The sequence below is a fragment of the Empidonax traillii genome, unplaced genomic scaffold (assembly GCF_003031625.1).
Source record: "Empidonax traillii isolate 1590-97213 ecotype Southwest subspecies unplaced genomic scaffold, ASM303162v1 scaffold1393:size172035, whole genome shotgun sequence".
Classification (NCBI taxonomy): Eukaryota; Metazoa; Chordata; class Aves; order Passeriformes; family Tyrannidae; genus Empidonax; species Empidonax traillii.
Window position 1 is genome coordinate 99460 of NW_020956586.1, and position 20393 is coordinate 119852.

The following is a 20393-nucleotide window of genomic DNA, read 5'->3' on the forward strand; positions in this document are numbered from 1 at the left end:
GACTTTGCAAGCAGGAATCTGGGCTCTGGAGGCAGCTGGGGGTGCTCAGCCCCCGGGGGCTGGGTTGCCACTGGCCCCAGCACATTGTTTGGGTGCAGCAGGTTGGTGGATGTACTGCAGCACCACAGCTGTAGGGGTGGCACAAGGAGTACAGGTTGAAAGGGGGCAAATTTAGGTCAGATATTAGGGGACATTTTTTACTGTGAGGGTGGTGAGGCCCTGGCACAGGTTGCCCAGGGAGTCTGTGGATGCCCCAACCCTGGCAGGGTTGGACAAGGCCTTGAACAAGCTGGTCTAGTGGGAGGTGTCCCTGGCAGGGAGGGTTGGGACTAGATGATCTTTAAGGTCCCTTTCAACTCCTTAACATTGTAGGATTCTGTGGAAGAGGGAGAAGCAGAGCTCTTCCCTCTGGAAATGTGTGTCGGAGAGTTCAATGTCACTGTGAGGGAATAAAGGGTTGGGATCTCTCTACACAGAAATGATGGTAAAATACATCCAGCTTGGAGAAATGCAATTTTGGCTGTTCCTGTGCCCCCTCAGCCTTGCACACCATTCCCAGGACACACATTGGGGTAGTTGCCTTTCTCTGACTTTTGGACCAGGGGGCAATCTCCTCTCCTGGCTGGAGTTTTCCCAGCTGGCTGGGGCAGGGAGTCTGCAAATGGCTGAGGTGGAGGGAAGGAGGGAGGGAGGGAAAGGGACACTTTGCTCTCAACAGCCAGCAGGAGCTGAGCATGGCTGGATGTAAATTCAATCAAAGAGATGGACTGTAATTGAATCAGAGAGGGGCTGCAGGGCAGGGGTAGGTGAGCTGCCGTCTGTCACCAGCAAGGGGATATGAGATGTCCTTGGAATTGCTTTCAGCCCCGCTCCAGGGGAATCACAGGAGCTCTGGAGGGCTGGGAATGTGCAGTGGTTGCAGCATCAGTGTGGGCACTGCTCTCCTTGCAGCTGCACTGATGGATTTGGGGTTCTGCTCAGCTCTTGCCTCCTTTCACTTCTGGCCCCAAGTGCCATGAAATGCCAGCCTGGATTTCCATCCCAGCATATGGGTACCCATCCTCTGAAAGTGGGAGCAACTGGGAACCTTCCTAGGGATGAGTGGGTGGCACAGTGGTGCAGCCTGGGGAACTGCTGGCATGGGACAGACTGGGACATCTGGGATGGCAAAGAGCCCCGTGACACTGCAGGGATGCTCAGAGCATCACTGCCAACCAGGATCTGGGGGGTGAGGGGGAGCCCCAGCACCTGTGTCCCTGAATCCCAAACCTCTCTTCATTCTGAATGTGCTCAGGAATTTTCATGCATTTCCAGTGTTTAAGCCTGTTTCTGCTGTAGGAATTGATGTGGTGAGGTCAGACATAAGGAAGCCCAAGCCTTGTCTCTCATGGAAGTCTCCTTGGAGGGGCAAAGAACCAAACCAGAGATCCCTTTCCCTGGAGGTGGCGTGGGAGCTTGGTTTATTTACCACTTCAGAAGGGATTTTGGATTAAACGTGAATGAATTCACATCCAATGCAAACAGTGCTTTAAATGGTGTGACTAAAGAGCATTTCCCCTTTTGGCTGTGTTATGTCTCTGGAGTCACAAAGCTGCAGGTTCTCTCTGACCTTTCTGGGAAAAAACAGGCTATTGGGGACCTGCCCTTCTGGAAGGAAATTCTAGGGGGAAAGGAAAGGCCTTTTTCATGCCCCTTAGTGAAAGACACTTTTTTCTTTCTTTACAGTCTGTCCTAAAGTCCTGCTTTTGTATTTTTTTTTTTTCTTTTCCCATCTGGCCACAGAAGGAGATGATCCAGCCTTGGGCATTTCTGGACCCTTTCTAAAGCAAAACCTGCAAAATCCCAGCAGGCAGCAGATGTTACTAATGCTTAATTTTTAGCGTGAGAGATAAGCAGTTTGAGGGTTGGGAGATAGCTGCTGAGAGAACTTGGTCAGAAAGTTCCTTAAATGAGTGAGATTTGGCCCAAAGAAAACCTGCCCAAGAGGAACAAGTCTGTATCAAAAAAGGACACGTGCAGGGAAGGGGCTGTGGCACAAGAGAAAGTGGGCTCAGCTGGGATGACTTCCCATCGTTTCTCTCCATTCCTTCCTTGCTCACAGAGAGTGTGTGACCAGAGCCTCATCCCCAAATCCACCCCAGAGTGTGCAGTAAGCGAGGATCAGGATGGGGAGGCTGCTCTGGAGCTTCCCTGAGCTCGGTCTTTCCTCCCTGCCCCACCCAGCCCGAAGGCTCCTGTTCTCATCAGTTCATGCTCCCGTGCCTCGTTTATGTTTGCATACGGCAAAGAGCAATTTCCACCCTCTAAATTAACTTAATAGACACGTTTCCACTCAGGTGGCCCAGGGTGCAGAGCTGCTGGTGCTCTGCCCGTGCTGTACCACTGCACTCCTGCTCTGAAGGCAGGCTCAGCTCCCCTGCACCACTCAGCCCCTTCTCCCTCTCTCTGGAGGAGATGCCACCGGGAGCTGATTTCCCTCTGCTTTGCTCTCTCTGCCCGGAGCTCAGGCCACGGTGGGAGCTCTCCTGTTAGACTGACTCTCTTCTGCTGTGGCGTGTGGGGAGCGAGGAGTTTGCAAACACAGCCGGGGCCTGCGACACACACGGCTAATGACCTTCTCCCTGCCTGTGTTTCCTTTACGTCAGAAGTCGGAGTGCTTATTAAGTTTGGAGGCTTACTCCCAGGAGCAGAAGAAGAGGATCTGCTGGTGTCTGGCTGAGAACATCACCAAGCAGCAACATCCGGCATCGGCTCCTACGGAGAACAAGGTAAGGGAGCCAGGCGGGAGTGGAGAACCCTGCGCGGAGCGTCGGGGGCTCGGCCTGCGAGGGGGCTTTGCTCTGCTGCTGCTCCAGCCAGGTGGGCACTGCTGGAGCCTGTTTGTCTGCCAGGTGAGGAGCGAGTTTGTGATCAGGCACTGCTGTGTCTGCAGCTTCCTGCCCTGCTCGGGGGAGCAGTCACTGCGTTTGCATCCTCTGGCTGGGGCTGACACCTCCCTTGCATCTGTGTTTGGACAGCTGAGCCCGTGCAGCCCAGTGTCCAGCCTTCCCCTACAGCTCAGCTCTGGGCAGCACTGGGAGCAGAGGGAGAGGCTCGAACTGTGATCTTTGGGCCCTGATTAAAGGCCGAGGTCATGGGAGTGGCAGTGCAGAGATTTGCCCCCTCTGTGCCCTCGGACGGGCTCAGGCGTTTGATCTGGACCCCACAGGTGGCCCCAAAGCACAGAGGTCGTTTGGTGGGTGCTGTTTTTCATACCTAGCGAGGCAGCCCCAGCACTTTTCCCACACTGAAGAGCTCCAGCCTGGCCCGAGAGCGCTGGCTCAGCAGCTCTGACAGAGAAATGTGTGTTGGAGGGGTTTGAAGCACTGTCAGGCACGCCTGCCCTGCGTGGGTGTCCTCAACACCCCTGTCTGCCTGGCTTTGGGGCTGAGGCTGCTCTCTGGGACAGTGGCAACCTCTGCTGATTACTGGGGGTCGGGTTTGGATGGTTGGTGGGTGACCCGTTGCTCTGGCAGAAGAGAAACACCCTGTGCTGAGTGTTTGAAGAGCTTTGGGTGAGGCAGATGGGGGTAAAGCCCCCGGATCCCTCTCTTGGCTGGTGTGTGGTGGAGGAGCAGCCCCTGCCCCACGTCCCGGTGTGGGTGCAGTGTGGGCTGGGTGGCTCCGAGGAGATGACTCGGGGGGTGACTCGGGGGGTGACTCGCTCTCGGTACCCACGGGCACAGCAGGAGCCGGGGGCAGGGTGACGTGGCTTCTGCTCTGCAGCCTCCAAACTGGGTCAGCACAAACATCTCCGCAGGAGACAGAGCCTCTGGATTCCTTTTCCTGCACGTTTCAGGAGGACTAAAATAGCAACAGCTCCCCGAGCCTGAGAACAGCAGCGTTACCAACCAAAGCTCCCGCACCGCGGACGGCCCCGGGCGGCTGATTCACTGCCTGCCACGGCTCCTCTTCTGCTGTGGTGCATCCTGCTGGCACAGCACTGTGCCCAGGCATGGGGGCCCTGCTAGCTTGGCATGAGGGGGACCGTGTGATGGGGCTGCTCTGGGGGCCTTGGCCTGGCTCTGTGCTCGGCTGTGTGTGATCCAGCCACGGGCTGGGGATGATGTGCAGGGACGTGTTCCAACCTGAGCATCTTCATCTTAAAGAGACCCTAAAAGGGGCATCCTGGCATCATGACAGGTGTTCTGGGACCGTCTGGGCTTTGGGATGATGGTGCTGTTTGCCCTCCCCATCCCAGACTCTGTTGGTGGCAGGGTGTGGGGCTGTGGCTCACAGCAAAGCCCTGGAGTGTCTGCTCCCTGAGTCGTGGGAGCCTGGCTGCTGGGCAAGTGAAAAAATACTCTAGAAGACATCACAAATCTTTTCCAGGCATTTCTGTGCCTCAGTAGCCAAGAGGGTGTTCCTTGGGTGCTGTGGAGAGCCAGTGTGGGCCCTTCAGTGTTGTGACAAAGGGGTTTTATCTTACTTGCCAAAGGTGATGGAAATCCCACTGGGGGGATCCATGGCCAGGAGGGAGAAAAGGAGCGTGAGAGCAACCACCAGGCACTTCATTGAGTTCATAGCACCAAATCCCATCCCAGCAAGGTGTAAGGTGCCCAGGATGCAATTTTAAAGCCAACCTGATGGGAAGTGCAGGAAGGAGCAGCATGGGGAAGGCAGCGCAGCCCTGCATGGGGCTGCAACTCCTGAGGGGACAGTAAAGGTTGTCAGAGCAGGGTGGGCACACAGGGCAGGAGCCTGACATGGGTGAGCTGCAGCTGGGGCTGTGACCAGACTGCACCACAGCTGGTCTGTCGGGGCAGACTGCTCAGGGGGTGCCAGTGCAACGAGAGGCAAGAACTGGGATAATCTGTTGCTTTTTGCAAGGGAGACCCGATCCATTAGTTTCCTTACAAGTCGTTTGATACTGAGGCTATTTGGGGAAAAACTCAGTGTCTGTGCTCTGTGAACAGAGAAATTAAGCTGGAAACATCAGCCTTGATAGGAATCTGATTTGCAAAGCCTTCAAAACTGCTCCAGCTCAGCAAGGGGCAGCTCATCTCGCTGCAGCCGAGAGGATGAGGGCTCTGCTGTGCCACGTGAGCGAAGGGCTGGCACAGCCCCGTGCCAGGCAGAGATGTGCCATGTGCCAGCTGTGCACTGGAGCCAGAGAAAGGGACACTGTCTGAGCAGACAGCAGCTCCTCAGGAGCCCCCGTGGCTGCCACACCAGTGTGTGAGCTGGGAACAGCTCTCGCTTCAACCTGCTCAGAAATCACATCAATTTTGGGCTTTGGGATGGTACCTCTTGCTTTTCGATTCCCCCCTGAGCCCTGCCTGGGTAGGGCAGCACAGGAAGGTCCCCGTGGCTCAGGGACATGGTTCTGCAGAGCTGTCAGTGCCTCTGGCAGCATCTCCTGGGAGGATGGTGTCAAGCCTGGAGGATGATCCCTGCACGGGGTCTATGCTGGCACTGCTGCTTTCAGAGCAGCTGGTTTTGGAGCAGAGCTGCCAGTTTCTGGGAGGCACAAGCACGTGGTGCATGTAGCATCCACCTCTGGAGATGGAGGAGGAGAAAGCCATGAGGGATACAGCTGTGATGGTCCAGATGTGCTCCCAACGAGCTTTTCCTGCCAGAGTCAGTGCAGAGGAGCTGTGGGGGTAGCTGTGGCTGTCAGTGTGGCCTGGCTCTCTATCCCTGGTGTCCAGGGCATGTGGTGGAAGTGGGGTTCCAGTGGCTTCTCCAATACCACTGTAAGACTTGAGTGAATTTCCCTGAGCTGCAACTCCATCCTGTCAGCGACAGCAGGTCCCAGGAGTTGTTCTGTGGATATTTTATCCACTGGCAGAGCCTTCCCCCCTCTCCCCCTCAGGTCCATGTCTGCCCCAGGACGCTGCTCCCTGTGCCTGTGCTGAGCAAGCACCTGGAAAACACATCCCCAGGGTGACACAGCTCGGCAAGCAACGTTCCCAAACGGGGATGTGTGGAGCCTGGAGCTGGGCTGGGGCTGTGAGGAACCACAGCCACGGCAATGTGATTATGGCAGAGCAGCTTTGTGCATTAACCGAGTTAGGGAGGCGGCCTCCGCGGGCCGGGTAATGACTGTCTGGTTCACCCTCCACCGCTGCACCGGGGCTGGTGCTAGCCCAGATTGCATTAACGTGACTGAAGAGAGGGCAAACTGCAGGGCAGGGGCTGGAGCTGCTCCAGCTGCTTTGGCTACCAGGGAAAAAAGGTTTAGCGGCACAACCCCCTGCATGCAACGGACCTGCTGCCACCATCTGATTCTCACTGCTTGTTTCTTTGTGTCTTCCACACTCAGAACGGCTGATTACTCTTCCTTCTGACTCCGTGACCTGAGATTACCTCGGAGATGATGGCTGGCTGTGTCTGAGAGATGCAGATTATCCTTAAGCTAAATAATTACGGACACTCGGTGGTGTGGACTTTGGGAGTCCAGGACGGGTGCTCCCCCTTGTTTCCCGAGGGAGGTGGTGGATGCTCAGCACTTTCCAGAGCCCGGCTGCCGTCCCTCTCCCGTGGCTGCTGACGGTGTGAGCAGGCGTGGACCGACCCTGCGCCCCGGCCCTTCCTGGCAGCGCTGGCTCCGGTGCTGGGAATGAGCCGCCGGTGGGATGCGCGGCCGGGGGGGACCGGCCGGCCCCTTCCTAGCCGTTCCTCTGCTCAGGAAGGGCAGGGCTGTTTCTCTCACTATTTACAACGTGCTTGACAAGTGCGAGTAAATGAGCTGTCAGCAAAAGCAAACAGTGTGTAATCGAGGGGTGATTGAAAGCAGGGCCGGCGGGAGGGGAGGGAGGGGCCCCAGGCACCTGCACCGTGGGGACTGTCCAGTGGGGGTGACCCCTCTCCTGTCCCATGTCCTGCCTCCTCTTCCTCACCCTGAGCACCCCAGTGTGCCCCATCCCGCTCTGCACCCGTGTCCTCTTCGGTCCCTGTTCCCTGGCACCTCCCTGCCCCAGTAACCCCCATTTTCCACACACTGGGGCATCTCCCACACCTTCCTTTGCATGGTGGCCGTGCACACACTTGAGCTGGCACAGCAGGGGCTGCTGGCATCGGGGTGGCCGTGACAAGCACTTGTGACAAGGTGCTGGTGACAAGGCTGGGGACGGGTGGGGTTGAATGTCCTTCCCTCTGAGTGCTCCACTCGGTTCAGCGTAGTCAGTGTGTGATTGACTGGCTGTTTGACGGGGAGGGAGGGGAGGGTTTTGTACCTTCCTAGTTTATTTTTAGCCCGAAGTCTTTCCATTTTGGGCTGGGAACCTGTTGCCCTGTCTGTGCCAGCTCTGCTCCAGGGGCTCTTGTTCACCTGCTGCAGATGGCCATGGGTGCAGGAAACCTGGATCTTCACCAGAGCCTGCTTTCCTTTCCATGGTGCCAACACCAGAGGCTGGGCAGGGCTGGGCACGTCACAGCAGCACCTGGTGGGCCAACCAGCCCTCTGTCCTGTCCCAGCACCTCGTTTGTGCTGTCAGGGTGCTCAAATGGGGGAGAAAACCTTGAGGTTGATTCTGCCCCAGTAAGAGTTAAAGCATGAGCTGGCAAGACTTAAAACCAGGTCACAACAATAAACCAAAACACAGCCCAGCTCTTCCTCTGGGCTGGAAAAACTCAGCACCAAGGACAGCCAAAGGCTGCTCCAGTAATGCCATGAATCTGGGAGGCTGTGGGACCAGAGATGCTCTTCCTTTGTGAGTCAGACCCCAGCTCAGCTCTGTCCCCTGAAATATCTGGAGGAAACTGTCCCTGCCAGAGATACCTGCACAAAGTGAATCCTTGAATCTGTGGGGGCAACCTCGATGCACAGTTGGCACATGGATCTCACCCTCAGCACCTGGCAGGCCCACGGAAGGACAATGTGCTGACTTTAATTCAGCAGGGACAGGAGCTGAAGAGGCAGCAGTGGGTGTGAAGCAGCTGCACACATGGCAGAAGTAGATGCAGTTTGAGGTACCCCAGATCAATCCATCCAGCCTGAGCCCTATTCTTGCTGGGTTTGTAGCCCTCTTTCATGTGAACAAACCCCACATGCTACCAGGGCATAGAAGGCTGGGAGGGGTGGGGTGGTGTTACAGCTCCCTGTGGGGCTTCAAAGCCCATCTGTCCTTTGTGAATTTAAGGACTCTCCTTCTGCAGTAACCTCTTCATGCCCCACAGTGCAGGTGACCCCCAGGACTGAGGGGTCCTGGGACTGATCTTCCACCTCATCATTCCCTCCTTGCATAGAATCCCAGACTGATTTGGCTCAGAATGGATCTTAAAGATCCTCCCTCCCTGGGCAGGGACACCTTCCACTTATCCCAGGTTGCTCCAAGCCCCGTCTAACCTGGCCTTGGACACTTGCAGGGATGGGGCAGCCACAGCTTCTGTGGGCAAACTGTGCCAGGGTCTCCCCACCCTCACAGCCAAGAATTCCTTCCTAGTATCTGATCTAAACCTGCCTCCTTCAGCTTAAGGCCATTCCCCCTTGTCCTGTCACTCCAGGCCTTTGTCCCAAGTCCCTCTCCAGCTCTCTTGGAGCCCGTCTATGTACTGGAAGGGGCTCTGAGGTCTCCCCAGAGCCTTCTCTTCCCCAGGCTGAACAGTTGCACTTGAGTTGCTTCCAGCCCTAAGCACAAGGACACGGTCCCAAGCCCCAGGGGCTGGGATGTGTCTGACCACTCCTGTGGGGCTGGATGGGATGCTGGGCCGGGGTACTGCCCTGCTGACCATCTCCCCATCACCAAACCCTGGCTCCATTGCTCTCCCTGTCCTGCCCTGCCAGCTCTGGGTGCTGGCCCTGGTGGCCTGGAGGTGCTGGGGGCTCCCAGCCCGGGGGAGCCACTCCCTGGGCCCCAGAGCCTCTGGCTCACGGTCCCTGAGAGAGCCGAGTGTGTGCCGGGGCTGAGGGGGGTGGGGAGCAGATGGGCCACCCGAGAGCCACAGCTCCCGCTGCGTTTGTTCGTTTGCTTAGCTGGGCTCCGAAGCCATTAGGAGAGCGGACCCCTCCCCGCCGGCAAACACCGGCTCCTGTTTCTCCGGGAGATGCTCTCCCAGCTGCAGCCAGTGGCTCCGGTGATCCCTCACCCTGCCTGAGCGGGAGGGCTCGGGGGGTCAGCGGGGACACGAGAAGCCGCCAACACTCCCATCGTGGCCAGAGGCGTTTGGAAACCCTGGAAGGTCTATTTTCTGTGAATCCCCAGAAGGGCTGGGGAGAGCGGGAGCGGCGCCGGCAGCCGGGGGGGCTGAGCCGCGTGAGATCATTTGCACGGGGTGGTCAAAGGCGCAGACTAAGTGCTTTGAGGCAGCGCTGCTGTGATTTAATGAAGGTACTGGAAGTGCTTTGGCGCAGTGCTGCTGGCTGAGCACTCCTCTCCCGTGCCCAACAACTCGCGTTTCGGGGAGCTGCCCCTGCTCTTCCCTTCCAGCCCGGTGGGGGCTGTGAGCGTGGGCTTGGGCAGACTGGGGTGCAAAGTGCAAGTTACTCCTTGCAAAAGTTTACTCAAACCCTGATATCTTTGCAAAGTCAAAGGATCTGTTCAAAGTGCCAGGGGGCTTTGGGTGGTGATGGCCAGAGTGGTGTGGGACTGGAAGGCAGAGGTTCCTCCTGCCCCCAGGGCATCCTCTGGGCCCTCTGTGAGTCTTGGTGTCCTGTCCTGCAATGAGCACCTTCCTTATGGAGCAGCAGGACAAAGCTTGCCAGCACCATTGCAGGAGGGCTCTGTGTGGCTTTGGAGCTCCCAGTATTGGTTTTGGTGCCATTTGGCTCTGGCCATGGCCCTGTTGGAGCCAGTTGCAGCAGAGCTGCTCTGCCAGGTCCCCCCTTCGGTGGATGTTTCCTTCCAGCAATCTCTGCTGGCAGCAGGAACAGCTTCCACCCCCAACCTCGTGGTCCTGTGTAAGTGGTGTTGGGATGAGTCCTTCCAGTGGCTCTGCAGTGGCTGAATGCATCATCATCCCATGTTCCAGCTGTCACCTCCCTCACCCTGCCCCAGGGACAATGCTCTGCCCCTGCTGTGACTGCACCGTGGAGCAGCACCGAGTCACCACGGCAGGGAAAAGATGCTGAGGGTTCTGGGCTGAATGCCAATGGCAGGATCTGCTGCTTCCTTCCCCTTCCCCACCCCTCTGCTTTTTTACTGCCAGGGATATTTATGGCCCAGACATCATCTCACCAGCTCCAGTCCCACCGTGCTCGCCCTGCGCCGCAGGGTGCCCGGGTCGATGAGGCTGCAGGCGGGAGCTGGTGCCCAGTTTGGGAGCTGTGTCACCATGATGGACATGGTGTGGTGGCTCTGGGCAGGTTTGGGTGGTGGCTGCTTCACTCCTGATCCTGAGGGATCAGGAACCCCCGGGCTGGGGGTGCTCTGAGTCTCGGGGACAGCTGGGTGACATCCCGTGTCCCACAGACCTGCAGCCAGCCAGGTGGCCTCAGGGAGGGATCAGGCACAAACCCCAGCAGGCCCAGCTCCCTTCACCAGTGCAGGCAGGATGGGTGCTGAGCACAGCCCTGGGGTGGCCACGTCATGTCTCTGCTGTCCATGGTGACATTGCATAGCTGAGCTCAGCTCTGCGTCCAGTTACTGCAGGTGAAGGAGCTTCTACATTTCCTGTGCCACTGTAGCTGTGAGGAGAAGGAGGCACATTTCCTTTGCTCCATCCCAGGACCATTCAGGAGGCTGCAGCTGGCTGGGAGCAGGGGGATATGTGTGTGCCTGAAGTCCCTGCTGAGGAGGACCGAGCACAGTCTGTCAGTGTGGCCGTGGTGCTGATAACCACCAGCTCCTCTGTGAGAGTGGCTGTGCACACACCTCACTGTGCACACACCTCACTGTGCTCTCTCCCTGTAGCCATCAGGACAACTTGCCTGCCGTGGTCAATAAAGGGTAATCCCAGGAGGAGAAATGCCCAGGGAAGGCAGTTGGTGGTACCCCCAGCCTGGTGTGTATGGGGGCACTGGCCCTTGTGGGAGAAGAGGAGGGGCAGGTGGTCAGGCGTGGGCTGTCCCCTGGATGGAGACCATACACCATCCTGCCCATTTATCCTCCCTGTCCCTGCCCATCAGGGCCGAGCTGCTCACAGGGGTTGTGGTGCAGAGGGCAAAGCTCCCTGCCTGCAGAGCATCTCCTGCTTCAGAGCTGTCCATTTGCCACAGAAATCAGTTTGGGGAAAAAAAAAAACACAAACCAAAAAACACCTGCAAACTTGCAGCAGAGTTTCATTTAGCAGAAGCACCGGGCCCGGTCTGTGCTCGGTGTCGCTCGGGGGCACAGGGCAGGAGCAGAGGAGCTGTGACAGCTCTCAGGGTGATGTATGGCTCTTCCCCGAGGCAGAGCAGCCGTCCACTGCTATCAGCAGGTAATAGTTACCTCCAGGGAGTGCTGGTGGAGCCGTAAATAGCACGAGGGGCACGAGGGAGCCGTGTCTGGGAGAGGCTGAGGCGGCTTCAGCTGCTGCTTGACACGGACATTAATAACGGCGGGGGCAGAGCCAGCGCTGCGCCAGCATCCACCGAGCCGGCGCTGCGGGCACATGGCGGGGCCGGGGCTGCCGCGGGGAGCTGCTGCTCGCTTGGCCCGCGCTGCTGGGATGCCATGAGAGCCTGCATTTGGTAGGTTTTGCTTTCAGAGGCTGCAGCCGAGGGCTGGACCCTTTGCCGGGCAGGATCTGCGCACGGGTCGAGGAAGCGGCGTCGGCGGCGCTGATGTCCTTGTAGATCCAAGGCATCTGCTCCGCTCCCTGCGCTGTTCCCCCCGGGCTGGGCTGGTCCCTGCTCTCTCCTGGGGAACCTGTGGCTCCTGCCCGGTTCATTTGCTGCCAGGCTGGGCTTCAAGGGTGGGGAACGAGCATCTTGGGGTAGCGAAAGTGCCTTTGAAGCGACGGGGACTTTCTGAGGTTCCTGTTCAAATTTGGGCTGTGCCGTAGGCATCATGTGGCACTTGCTGTGGGATCCAGCGTTGCAATGTGCCGCCAAGGTGGGCTTTCTGCTCTGGGACTTTTACAGCCCTCTGGATACTCCATGTGCACTGGCACTGGGGACCAACCAGCAACTCCAGCCCTTACCCCTGAGATCGGAGCCGTGTGCTCGGAGCCTCGCCGTGGATGGAGGGCACGGGCATGGGCAGGGTGGGGGTTTGGAGCTGGGACCGCTGGGCCAGCTGTGGTTCGGGGCTGGCAGCCGGTGCTGAGGCGGTCTCAGGGCTCTGGTGACTCGGCTGCGGTGCAGGGTGTGGGGAGGGCTGTTGGCTGAGACCCTCAGCGGGGGCTCACCCCGAAATGCGAGGTTCACCCGCAGACGGGGCTCCGGGAGGGGCTCAGAGCAGCGCCGGGGGTGCACAGCGACCCGCCGGGGATGGGCGGGTGGGATGGGGTTAGTGCAGGCTGCTGGCACGGGATCATTCCCCTCGCAGGGAGGGCTTTGCCTGCCAGGGCTCCGAGGCAGCTCAAGCCCAGGGTTCTTGGGGTGATGTCCCATCGGAGCCGCACGTCCCCCCCGGCTGCCCTGCCCCAGGCACTGTCAGGTCCTGCCTTTTGGGTTTCTCCACCCGCGCTGCTTTTGCTGTTACACTAATTGCCCTTATCAATTATTCATGGCTGCAGTAATGAAGCAGGGGCTGTGCAGTGAGCCCGGGGCTCCCTCTGGCCCCACAGAGCCACCGTGGCTCAGGAGGGTGAGGAGCAGAGCTGCTCGGGGATGCTCCTCGGGAGCACTTTCAAAATGACTCCCCTGAAGATTTTCTCAACTTTTGCTAGTTCTGCTTTGCGTTTCTGACTTTGTTTTCTTCCCCTCAGCCCCGTGCCGTGTATTAGATGCTGTTCCCTGTAGCCATGACCTTCCCTGGTTCTCAGTGGTCACTTTTTAAATCCTGGGGTGCTCACCATCACCAGCTGGGGAGCGTTTCACAGTTAGAAGTTTCTGATCTGATGGATCTGGGCACGGTTTGTCCCATGCTAAGACCTGGAATTGTAATATTGTAATTGTAATATTTTCCTTCCTACTTTGGAAAGGTTGATGTTTCCCTGGGGGATGTAGGTGCTGTTTCCCTGCAATTCATCTGCTGTGGGGAGGGAGGGATGCTCCCTCCAGCACAGGGAACCCTCTGCCAGCAGCAAAGCTTCTGCATATCTCCCAAAATACCCCTGGAGAGGGAGTTGGTCCCATTCCCATGGAGTAAAATGCTTTTGGGGGCAGGTGAGGCACCTTTGAGCAAAGGTAGATTGAAGAGCATTGAAGAGGAGCTGGAGAGGTTCTTGCATGGGACACACAGAGGATGAGGCTGCCCACGAGATCAGCTCTTCCAGGATATCATGGGAGATCCATTCCCCCTCCACAGGGTGAGAGTGCAGTCAGAGCCCTGTGTCCTTTGCTATCCTGCTCACATCCATGTCCAACATCACCTGCAGGGGCTTCCCTGCTTTTCCCAATCCCTGGTTTTGGCTGGGGAGGTACCTGGGTGCAGAGCAGCTCTCTGAGTTGTGTTTCACCTCCTCATCCTCTGCATTATCACAAGAGAAAAAGAAAATCTGAACATTCCCATCAGGAGCCAGGAAAGGCTGAATTCAACATCCCCCTGTCCAGGCATTGCTTGAGCCACTGTGGCTCCATGACTGTGAAGAGCACAGGCTCTGAAATTGGAAGCTGAGAGCATCAAAAAAAAAAAAAAAAAAAATCCCTGACCTCCCCCAAGCTGGGGATTTAAGGGAATGCCACATGTCATGGTCCTTCTGGCAGTGTGAGAGCTGGCAGCACCAGGGGAGGGCAGGACAGGCTCCAGCTCACAGCTGGGCTATCTCCATGGCTGGTGTTTTCCCAGCTGGAAATCCCAGCTGTGGGCCACCAGGAAGGCCACAGTATTTAAAAAAACACTGGAGAAGTCGAGGCCATGCTGATAAACCCACATCTGGTGGTTGAAATTTGCTCTGCTGGAGAACTAAAACCTCCTAGTTGTGAGCAGCTCAAAAAACCCCTGCTCGAATTGCAGACCAAGGAGCAGAGGGTTTGCAGTACTTCTCACCTGGCTTGGTTTCAAGAAAACTCGAAAAAAACTTGAATTTTTGTGTCAGTGAGTGACCCTTGAAGGCAAAGGGAGCCCAGGAAGTGGGTTATAGGTGCAGGATTTCAGGATGCAGGAGCAGGCAGGGCAATGTTGGCTTTTCTTGGGAAGGGTCAAGGCTTGTTCAGTGGGGAGATCAGTATTAGGGACTTCTATTGCTGTTGCTCTGGTCTCAGACCTATCATCCTCCTTCCCTAAAATCACCCTAGATAGCCATTCTGGGGCCTGCAGGCAGCTCTTTCTTCTGCTTTCTCTTCCCCTTCTCGGGACATTCTGCCTTGGCCACTCAGAAAGTGAAACAGTGAAGTGTGAGACCCTCCAGGGAGGATGTAAAGCCCCTGGGCCTGCCCAGCTCCAGAGAGGGAAACCCAGAGGATGGCAATGGGAAGACCAACCTGTTGGGTGCAGGGAGACCCAGATCCCTGAGAACAGGGAAAGCTGCACCCTGAGGTGAGGGACACCCAGATGTTGAGAGCAGCGAGCCCAGGGCACTGAGAATGGAGAAACCCAGATGCTGGCTGCTGGCTCCTGAGCTGCTGCTGCTGCAGGGACAGCATGGGAAGTTTTGGATGGTGAGGTGGAAGGACAGCACCTCCCTGCTCAGACAGCACCAGCACAGCCTCCTCCAGCAGCCCCTCAGCCACAACGACGGTGAGAAGGTGCCAACCCCTTCCAGTGCTGGAAAAGCTGCTCTAAGGCTTTGGAAAGACCTTGGAGCCCCTTGCAGGGCCTAAAGGGGCTCCAGGAGACCTGGAGAGGGACTGGGGACAAGGGATGGAGGGACAGGACAAGATGGAATGGCTTCCCACTGCCAGAGGGCAGGGTTAGATGGGATATTGGGAAGGAATTGTTCCTTGTGAGGATGAGGAGACCCTGGCACAGGTTGCCCAGAGAAGCTGTGGCTGCCCCATCCCTGGAAGTGTCCAAGGCCAGGTTGGACAGGAAGGGGGTGGAACTGGATGACCTTAAATGTTCCTTCCAACCCAAACCAGTGTTCCTATGAAACCTGGTCACAGTCCTGTCCTCAGTGTCCCAAATCAGCTTTGGGCAGCAAGGTGGCCCTTGGCTTTGTGCTGATGAAGTCCCTGGTGCCTCCAGCCAGGCCCAGGTTGGTTGGCTGGCCGGGATGGCATCACTGGTGCTTCCTCCCCTGTCTCTGCCCCACATCAGGTGATGCTGAGCAGAGCTCAGCCACGGCCCTCCCTGTGCAGACAGGATTTCACAGCCCTGGTGATGCTCTCAGGGATGGAACCAGCCCTCTCTCGGTGGTGAGGCTCCTGCTCATCCCCTCCATGCCAGAGAAGAGCAGCAGAGTCTCTGATTGAATTAGTGCAGGGATTTAATTTAATCCCCAAATGTCTCTCATTTCAAAGGAGCTGTTCATTTCCTTCTAGGCCCTTATCTGATATGGGCACCCAGCAATACAAAGCAGAAGGACTGGACAGATAGGCAGCTGTTGGAGGGGGAGAGTTTTGTGGGGAGGGTCTTGGGGGCTGTGTGGGTTTTTCCTCTAATTCTTTCATGAAATAATGATGACAGTGATTGCAAGACAAATAAAACATAAACAGCATCGTTAAAGCACATGCTGGTGCAAATAGCATCCTTGCCTGGCAAGTCTGGAAACATTCCCTTTTCACAGGGAATTACTGTGGGGGCAGTGAACCAGCCCCAAGGTCAGTGCAGGATCTGCTCTGTGCCTCCCACCAAACCCAGCTTTTCATGGATGGGTGGATGTCCCATATGGGCCAAGAACATGATGGTCTCTGAGTTTTGGTCTTCAGACTCCATGGGGGAGTTCAGGTGATGCTGAATCTCTGCCTGGGGGGAGTCAGGCTGGAGGGGGACAGAGCAGGTGCTCTCTGTGCTGCAGGCGTCACGGGGACACTGTGGGTGTGACAAAAAGGGACAAGGCACAGGTGGAGGTGTGTGGACTCCTCTGTGTGCTGCCCACTGGCTGTGGCACTGAACTCCAGCACCTTTCTGGGAACCTGGCTGGCTCTCTGACCCCTGAGCCCAGGCAGGTGCCCGTGGGTGCTGCTGGGTGCCCGTGGTCTCTGTGCTGTCCCCTCTGTGCAGAGTGGGGCTCACACAGCTCTGAGGTGTTCCCTGGGGGTGGCACAGCCCGACAGCAGCCCAGCACCTGCACACAGCTGCCTGGGGACAGCCAGAGGTGGGTTATCATCCCCACACCCCCGTTATGTCCCAAGGGGTGGCTCTCAGGGCTCTGCTGTCACGAGGTGGGACCCCCAACAGGGACACAACCTCTGCCTCCTCTTCCCAGTGGGAGGTGAGGCTGGATGGGTTGATTCCTGGAGCTGCTGCTCTTTTTGAAGCTGAAGTCAATTTATAAAGAGGGGGTCGCTTTGCTAACTCCAGTTTTCTAGTTGCCATCAGGCTGGTGAAAAGGTTTGGATCTCAGCTGGGGATACAGGGACTTCTTTTCTGGATCAATTGTTACTTGGGTGTGTTCCTGTGGAACAGCCCCTGCCCCATCCCTACAGGATCTGTGTGGGTGAGAATTGCTTCCCAAAGGCAGGATTTCTCTCTCCTTTGGTCTTTTTTTCCTTGCTGAGCTGTTTTTGCCCCTTCAGCTTAGATGGAAAAGCCCCCCAGGACCCTGCTCTGGCAGGGGAGGGCTCATTGCAGGCTCCCATTGCTCAAAAAAAAAAAAAAAATCCTTGGAGGTTTTTCCCTTCAGCTACTCCGGGTTTTTCCCTTTGAAAGGACAGAGCTTGCTCAGGCCTTTCCCAGCAGCAGAGAAAAGCTGGAAAAACCATCCTGAAGTTTTGTCAGCTGGCAGGAGTGGCTGTGGTTTTGCAGGGGAGCTCCACAGCCATGGTTGGGCTGAGCTTGGACAATCCAGAGGTGGGCAGAGTCCAGCCCTTCCCTTCAGCATTTAATGACATGGTGCAGGAGGGGCTGGAGCTTCTGGACAGAGCTCCTGGATTTCTCTGCCAGCCTTGGGGAAGATCCCTGCAGGGCTGAGCCCCTCCAGCAGCTCCCAGGAGACGTGGAGCCGGCAGGGTGAGGATGATGTGGCTGGAGCTGAGCTTGGCTGCGCTGTTGGGCTGAGCCGCTGGCACACTGGGGTTCCTCCAAACCCACCAGTGCTGCTGGCTGCTGCAGGGGGGAGCTGGGTGGCCCCATCCCTCTCCTGCCAGGTGGGAGAATCCAGTGCTCCAGGGATCAGGAGCAGCTGAGGCCAGAGCAACCTGTCACCACCTGGGGACATGGGAGCATTGCCATCCCACCCCGCTGGAGCACCGCTGGGGTTGTACAAACTGGTGCCAGCCTCGCAGCTGGGATGTCAGGAGCAGAAAGGCTGCCCTGGCAGGTGGCCAGAGAGATTTGGGGTGCTGCTGCCTTCACCCTTTCCTGTCTTCTCCTCTGGGCAGATGCTGGAGACAGACACGGAGAAGCCGGGGCAGATGCACTCGGAGGACGGGAAGGCAACAGTGGGTGATGCTCCTCCGGCTGCTGAGGCACCGGCTCTGGCCAAGCCCTGGGATGTCCTGGGAGCCACCCAGGGTCCTCTCCTGGTGGAAAAGCAGCCAGTGGCCACTGCAAAGGGAGAGGAGCAGCCCAGCTCCCTGCCAGCCTTCGTCATCCCCGAGCTGCGCCTCGACAGCACCTTCAGCCAGGGCGTGGCCGGCGTGGCAGGCGGCACCACGGACGGGGAGGACGAGGAGGAGGAGGAGGAAGAAGATGAGGACGAGGAGGATGATGATGATGAGGAGGAGGACAGTGACGAGCAGTACCTGGAGAGGAGCGAGGTGAAGCGCAGCAGCATGATCGAGACGTCGGGCGGCCAGGCCGGGTACACGCTGAGCGTGCAGGGCTCCCTGCGGCGCCGCACCCACAGCGAGGGCAGCCTGCTGCAGGAGGCCAAGGGGCACTGCTTCACCTCGGACACCACCCTCAACTGCTCCGACAGCCAGGGCTCCACCGCCCGCTGGGCTCTGCCCTCCCCCAGGACCCTCAAGAAAGAGCTCGTCAAGAACGGCGGCTCCATCCACCAGCTCACGCTGCTGTTTTCGGGCCACAGGAAGGTATGTGAGGGGGTGCTGGCTCCATGTGGCTGGAGGGGGAACAATCCTGGGAGGGAGGTATTCTGGCATGTGGCCCATCGCTCCGTGGCCACCCTGAGGGGTCAGGAAGGGCCCTGCCACTCTCAGGGCTCTGGGAGGTGTCACCCAGAGCCAGTGTGCTGGGGCTGTGGGTGGCATCTCCCACTGGTGTGTCCAGGGTCCCCTGTCCTGGGAAGCCACTCCCACTGAGACTGGTGGAGGCAGAGGTGCACTTGGGTGCCTGTGCTTGCAAAGAGCTGCTCACAGCAGCAGTGAGGGCAGGGAGAAGCTGGGCTCCAGAGAGCCTCTGGTGAAAAGAGTGTTCCTCAGGGTGCAGGGTCTCTGCCCCACAAGCCCCTTGCACGACTTCGAGGAGCCCATCTCAGAAAATAGTTGTGGTCAGCAAAGATGTCTGGCCCCACCATGCAGGGGGAGCATCTGAGGCCGTGCTGAGGGAGCTCTGGACTGGTCTGGGGTGCTCCCTGTGCCCCCCAGAGCAGAGCTGGTGTGGGCTCAGCAGGGCAGAGCAGGGTGTGGGGCTGGTGCCCAGCTCAGGATCTCATCACCCAACTCAGGACCATGTCACGCCCAATGATGGGGTTAAACCCGTGGTGGGCTTAACCCTCTTCCTGCCAAGCTCTTGCTTCTTGAGAAGCCACCTCTGATGCTGTTTCCTGGAGCGCTTTTTGTGCTCAGAGTCCCTTTCCAGCCGGTGAGAGCCCTTCCCAGGCTGACAGATCACTCATATGGTGCTGCTGTGCCTGAAGGTAGCCCAAGCCATCTTGGAGGCTGATGCCAACAACTGTGGGCTGGGGGGTTCAAGCCCATCCCCTTCTCCCCCCCGATCAAGAAAGGCCACCTTTGTGTCAGGGACACCCTCACTGCCTGTCGCAGATGCAGAGGGAGGTGGTGGCAGTGTCAGTGCGTGCTGACCGTGTCCCGTTGGTGCTGCTGTGACAGTCCCTGCAAGGAGGGCTCACAGTGCCCCTGTGTGTGCAGCCCCGGGGCTGCAGCTCTGCCGCTGCTCCAGCACTCCCGGGGCCGGCTGGGCTGTGTGACACTGCCGGGGGACAATGGGAACGGACCCCACTCCTGCCCCGGGGGGCTCCAGCTGCACTTCCTGGGCTGATCTGGGTGGATAAACGGAGCTCCCTCAGGACTGAACTGCTCTGGTGCAGATGAGACTGGGATTTTTGGAGCGGGGAGCCCACGCTGGTGGTGAGGGCAGTGTGGTGGCTGCACCTCCTGCAGCTCCTGCTTCCAGCCCTGCAGCAACTCCGGCTGCCTGCAGCCTCAAGCCACTGCCCATGTGCCCTCCTGGGGCGCCCCTGCTTGTTCCCACTGCCTGATCCCATGGGCTGCCTGCTCCCATCACCTGCTCTGGCTGCTTGCAGAGGGTCCACAGTGGTCAGGGGAGCTGGGCATGGTCCTGGGCCACCACATGCATGGGATTTTGGGCCACTGCCACCCTCCTGCCTACACTTTGAAGCGACTTTTGTTGGGCTGTGCCTTTGAATATCTTGATGAAGATACGATGAACCTCCGAGGTTCGTGAAGCAGGACACTGGTGTAGGATTCCCGTATGGATCCCCGCTCAGCTGCCAAGCACCTTTGTGTCAGGGCCACCGCATCCATCGGGGCTCGTGGGAGCCTTTCCCGCCTGGGAGCGTTTTAGGGGGGCTCGTTTGGTGTCCCCTCGTACTGCCGCGGTGCCCGCTGTGCCTCCCCGCTCCGCTGCTCCCCGCGGCCGGGCTGGGAGGGGGTTGTTTTGGGAAGGCATTGTGGCCGGGAGCGCTGGGACTCCCCGGGCGAGCTCCGCCGCTGCCTTTTGTCCCCGAGGCTGTGCGGACAATGGCAGGAAGCGGCCCCGGCTGCGTGTGGCCCCGGCCGGCCCGGGCCGATGTGCCCGGGGAAGGTGCTCGGCGAGGCCCGCATTGTTCGGGGCCGATAAACTCCGGAAACCCGGGCGCAGAATGGAAGGAAGTGTCAGAAGCCCCGGGCCCGGCGCTGCGGGGCTCTGCAGAGGGTTCCCACGGCCCGGCCGCCGGGAGATGATCCTGGAAAGCGCCTGGCAGCCCCCGGGAGCGCGGGGATGAGCTGGGTGTGGCGGGGGGCTGGATGCAGGGCCGGCTCTGAGCATCTTCCGATCTCATTCTGTAATGGAACGACTGATAAAGCCCCCGAGCCGTGGTGATCCCAGGGGGTCACCCCCCAGCTCCAAGCTCTGTGCGGGGCACAGTGGTGCCCTGAGCTTGTGGCACATCCCAGGTCCCCTTGGTTTGCCCAGGCT

At 58.4% G+C, this 20393-nt stretch overlaps 1 protein-coding gene across 4 annotated transcripts in view; it reads left to right on the forward strand.

The window, feature by feature from the left end:
• RGS3 (regulator of G protein signaling 3) overlaps positions 1–20393 on the forward strand; it is an 85394-nt gene that overhangs the window by 58259 nt on the left and 6742 nt on the right. For all 4 annotated transcript variants that reach the window (XM_027907032.1, XM_027907031.1, XM_027907034.1 and 1 more), the window contains 2 exons: positions 2646–2768; positions 17432–18085. In XM_027907032.1, coding sequence (XP_027762833.1) covers positions 2646–2768; positions 17432–18085 — 777 coding nt within the window. The remainder of the gene's footprint in view (positions 1–2645; positions 2769–17431; positions 18086–20393) is intronic.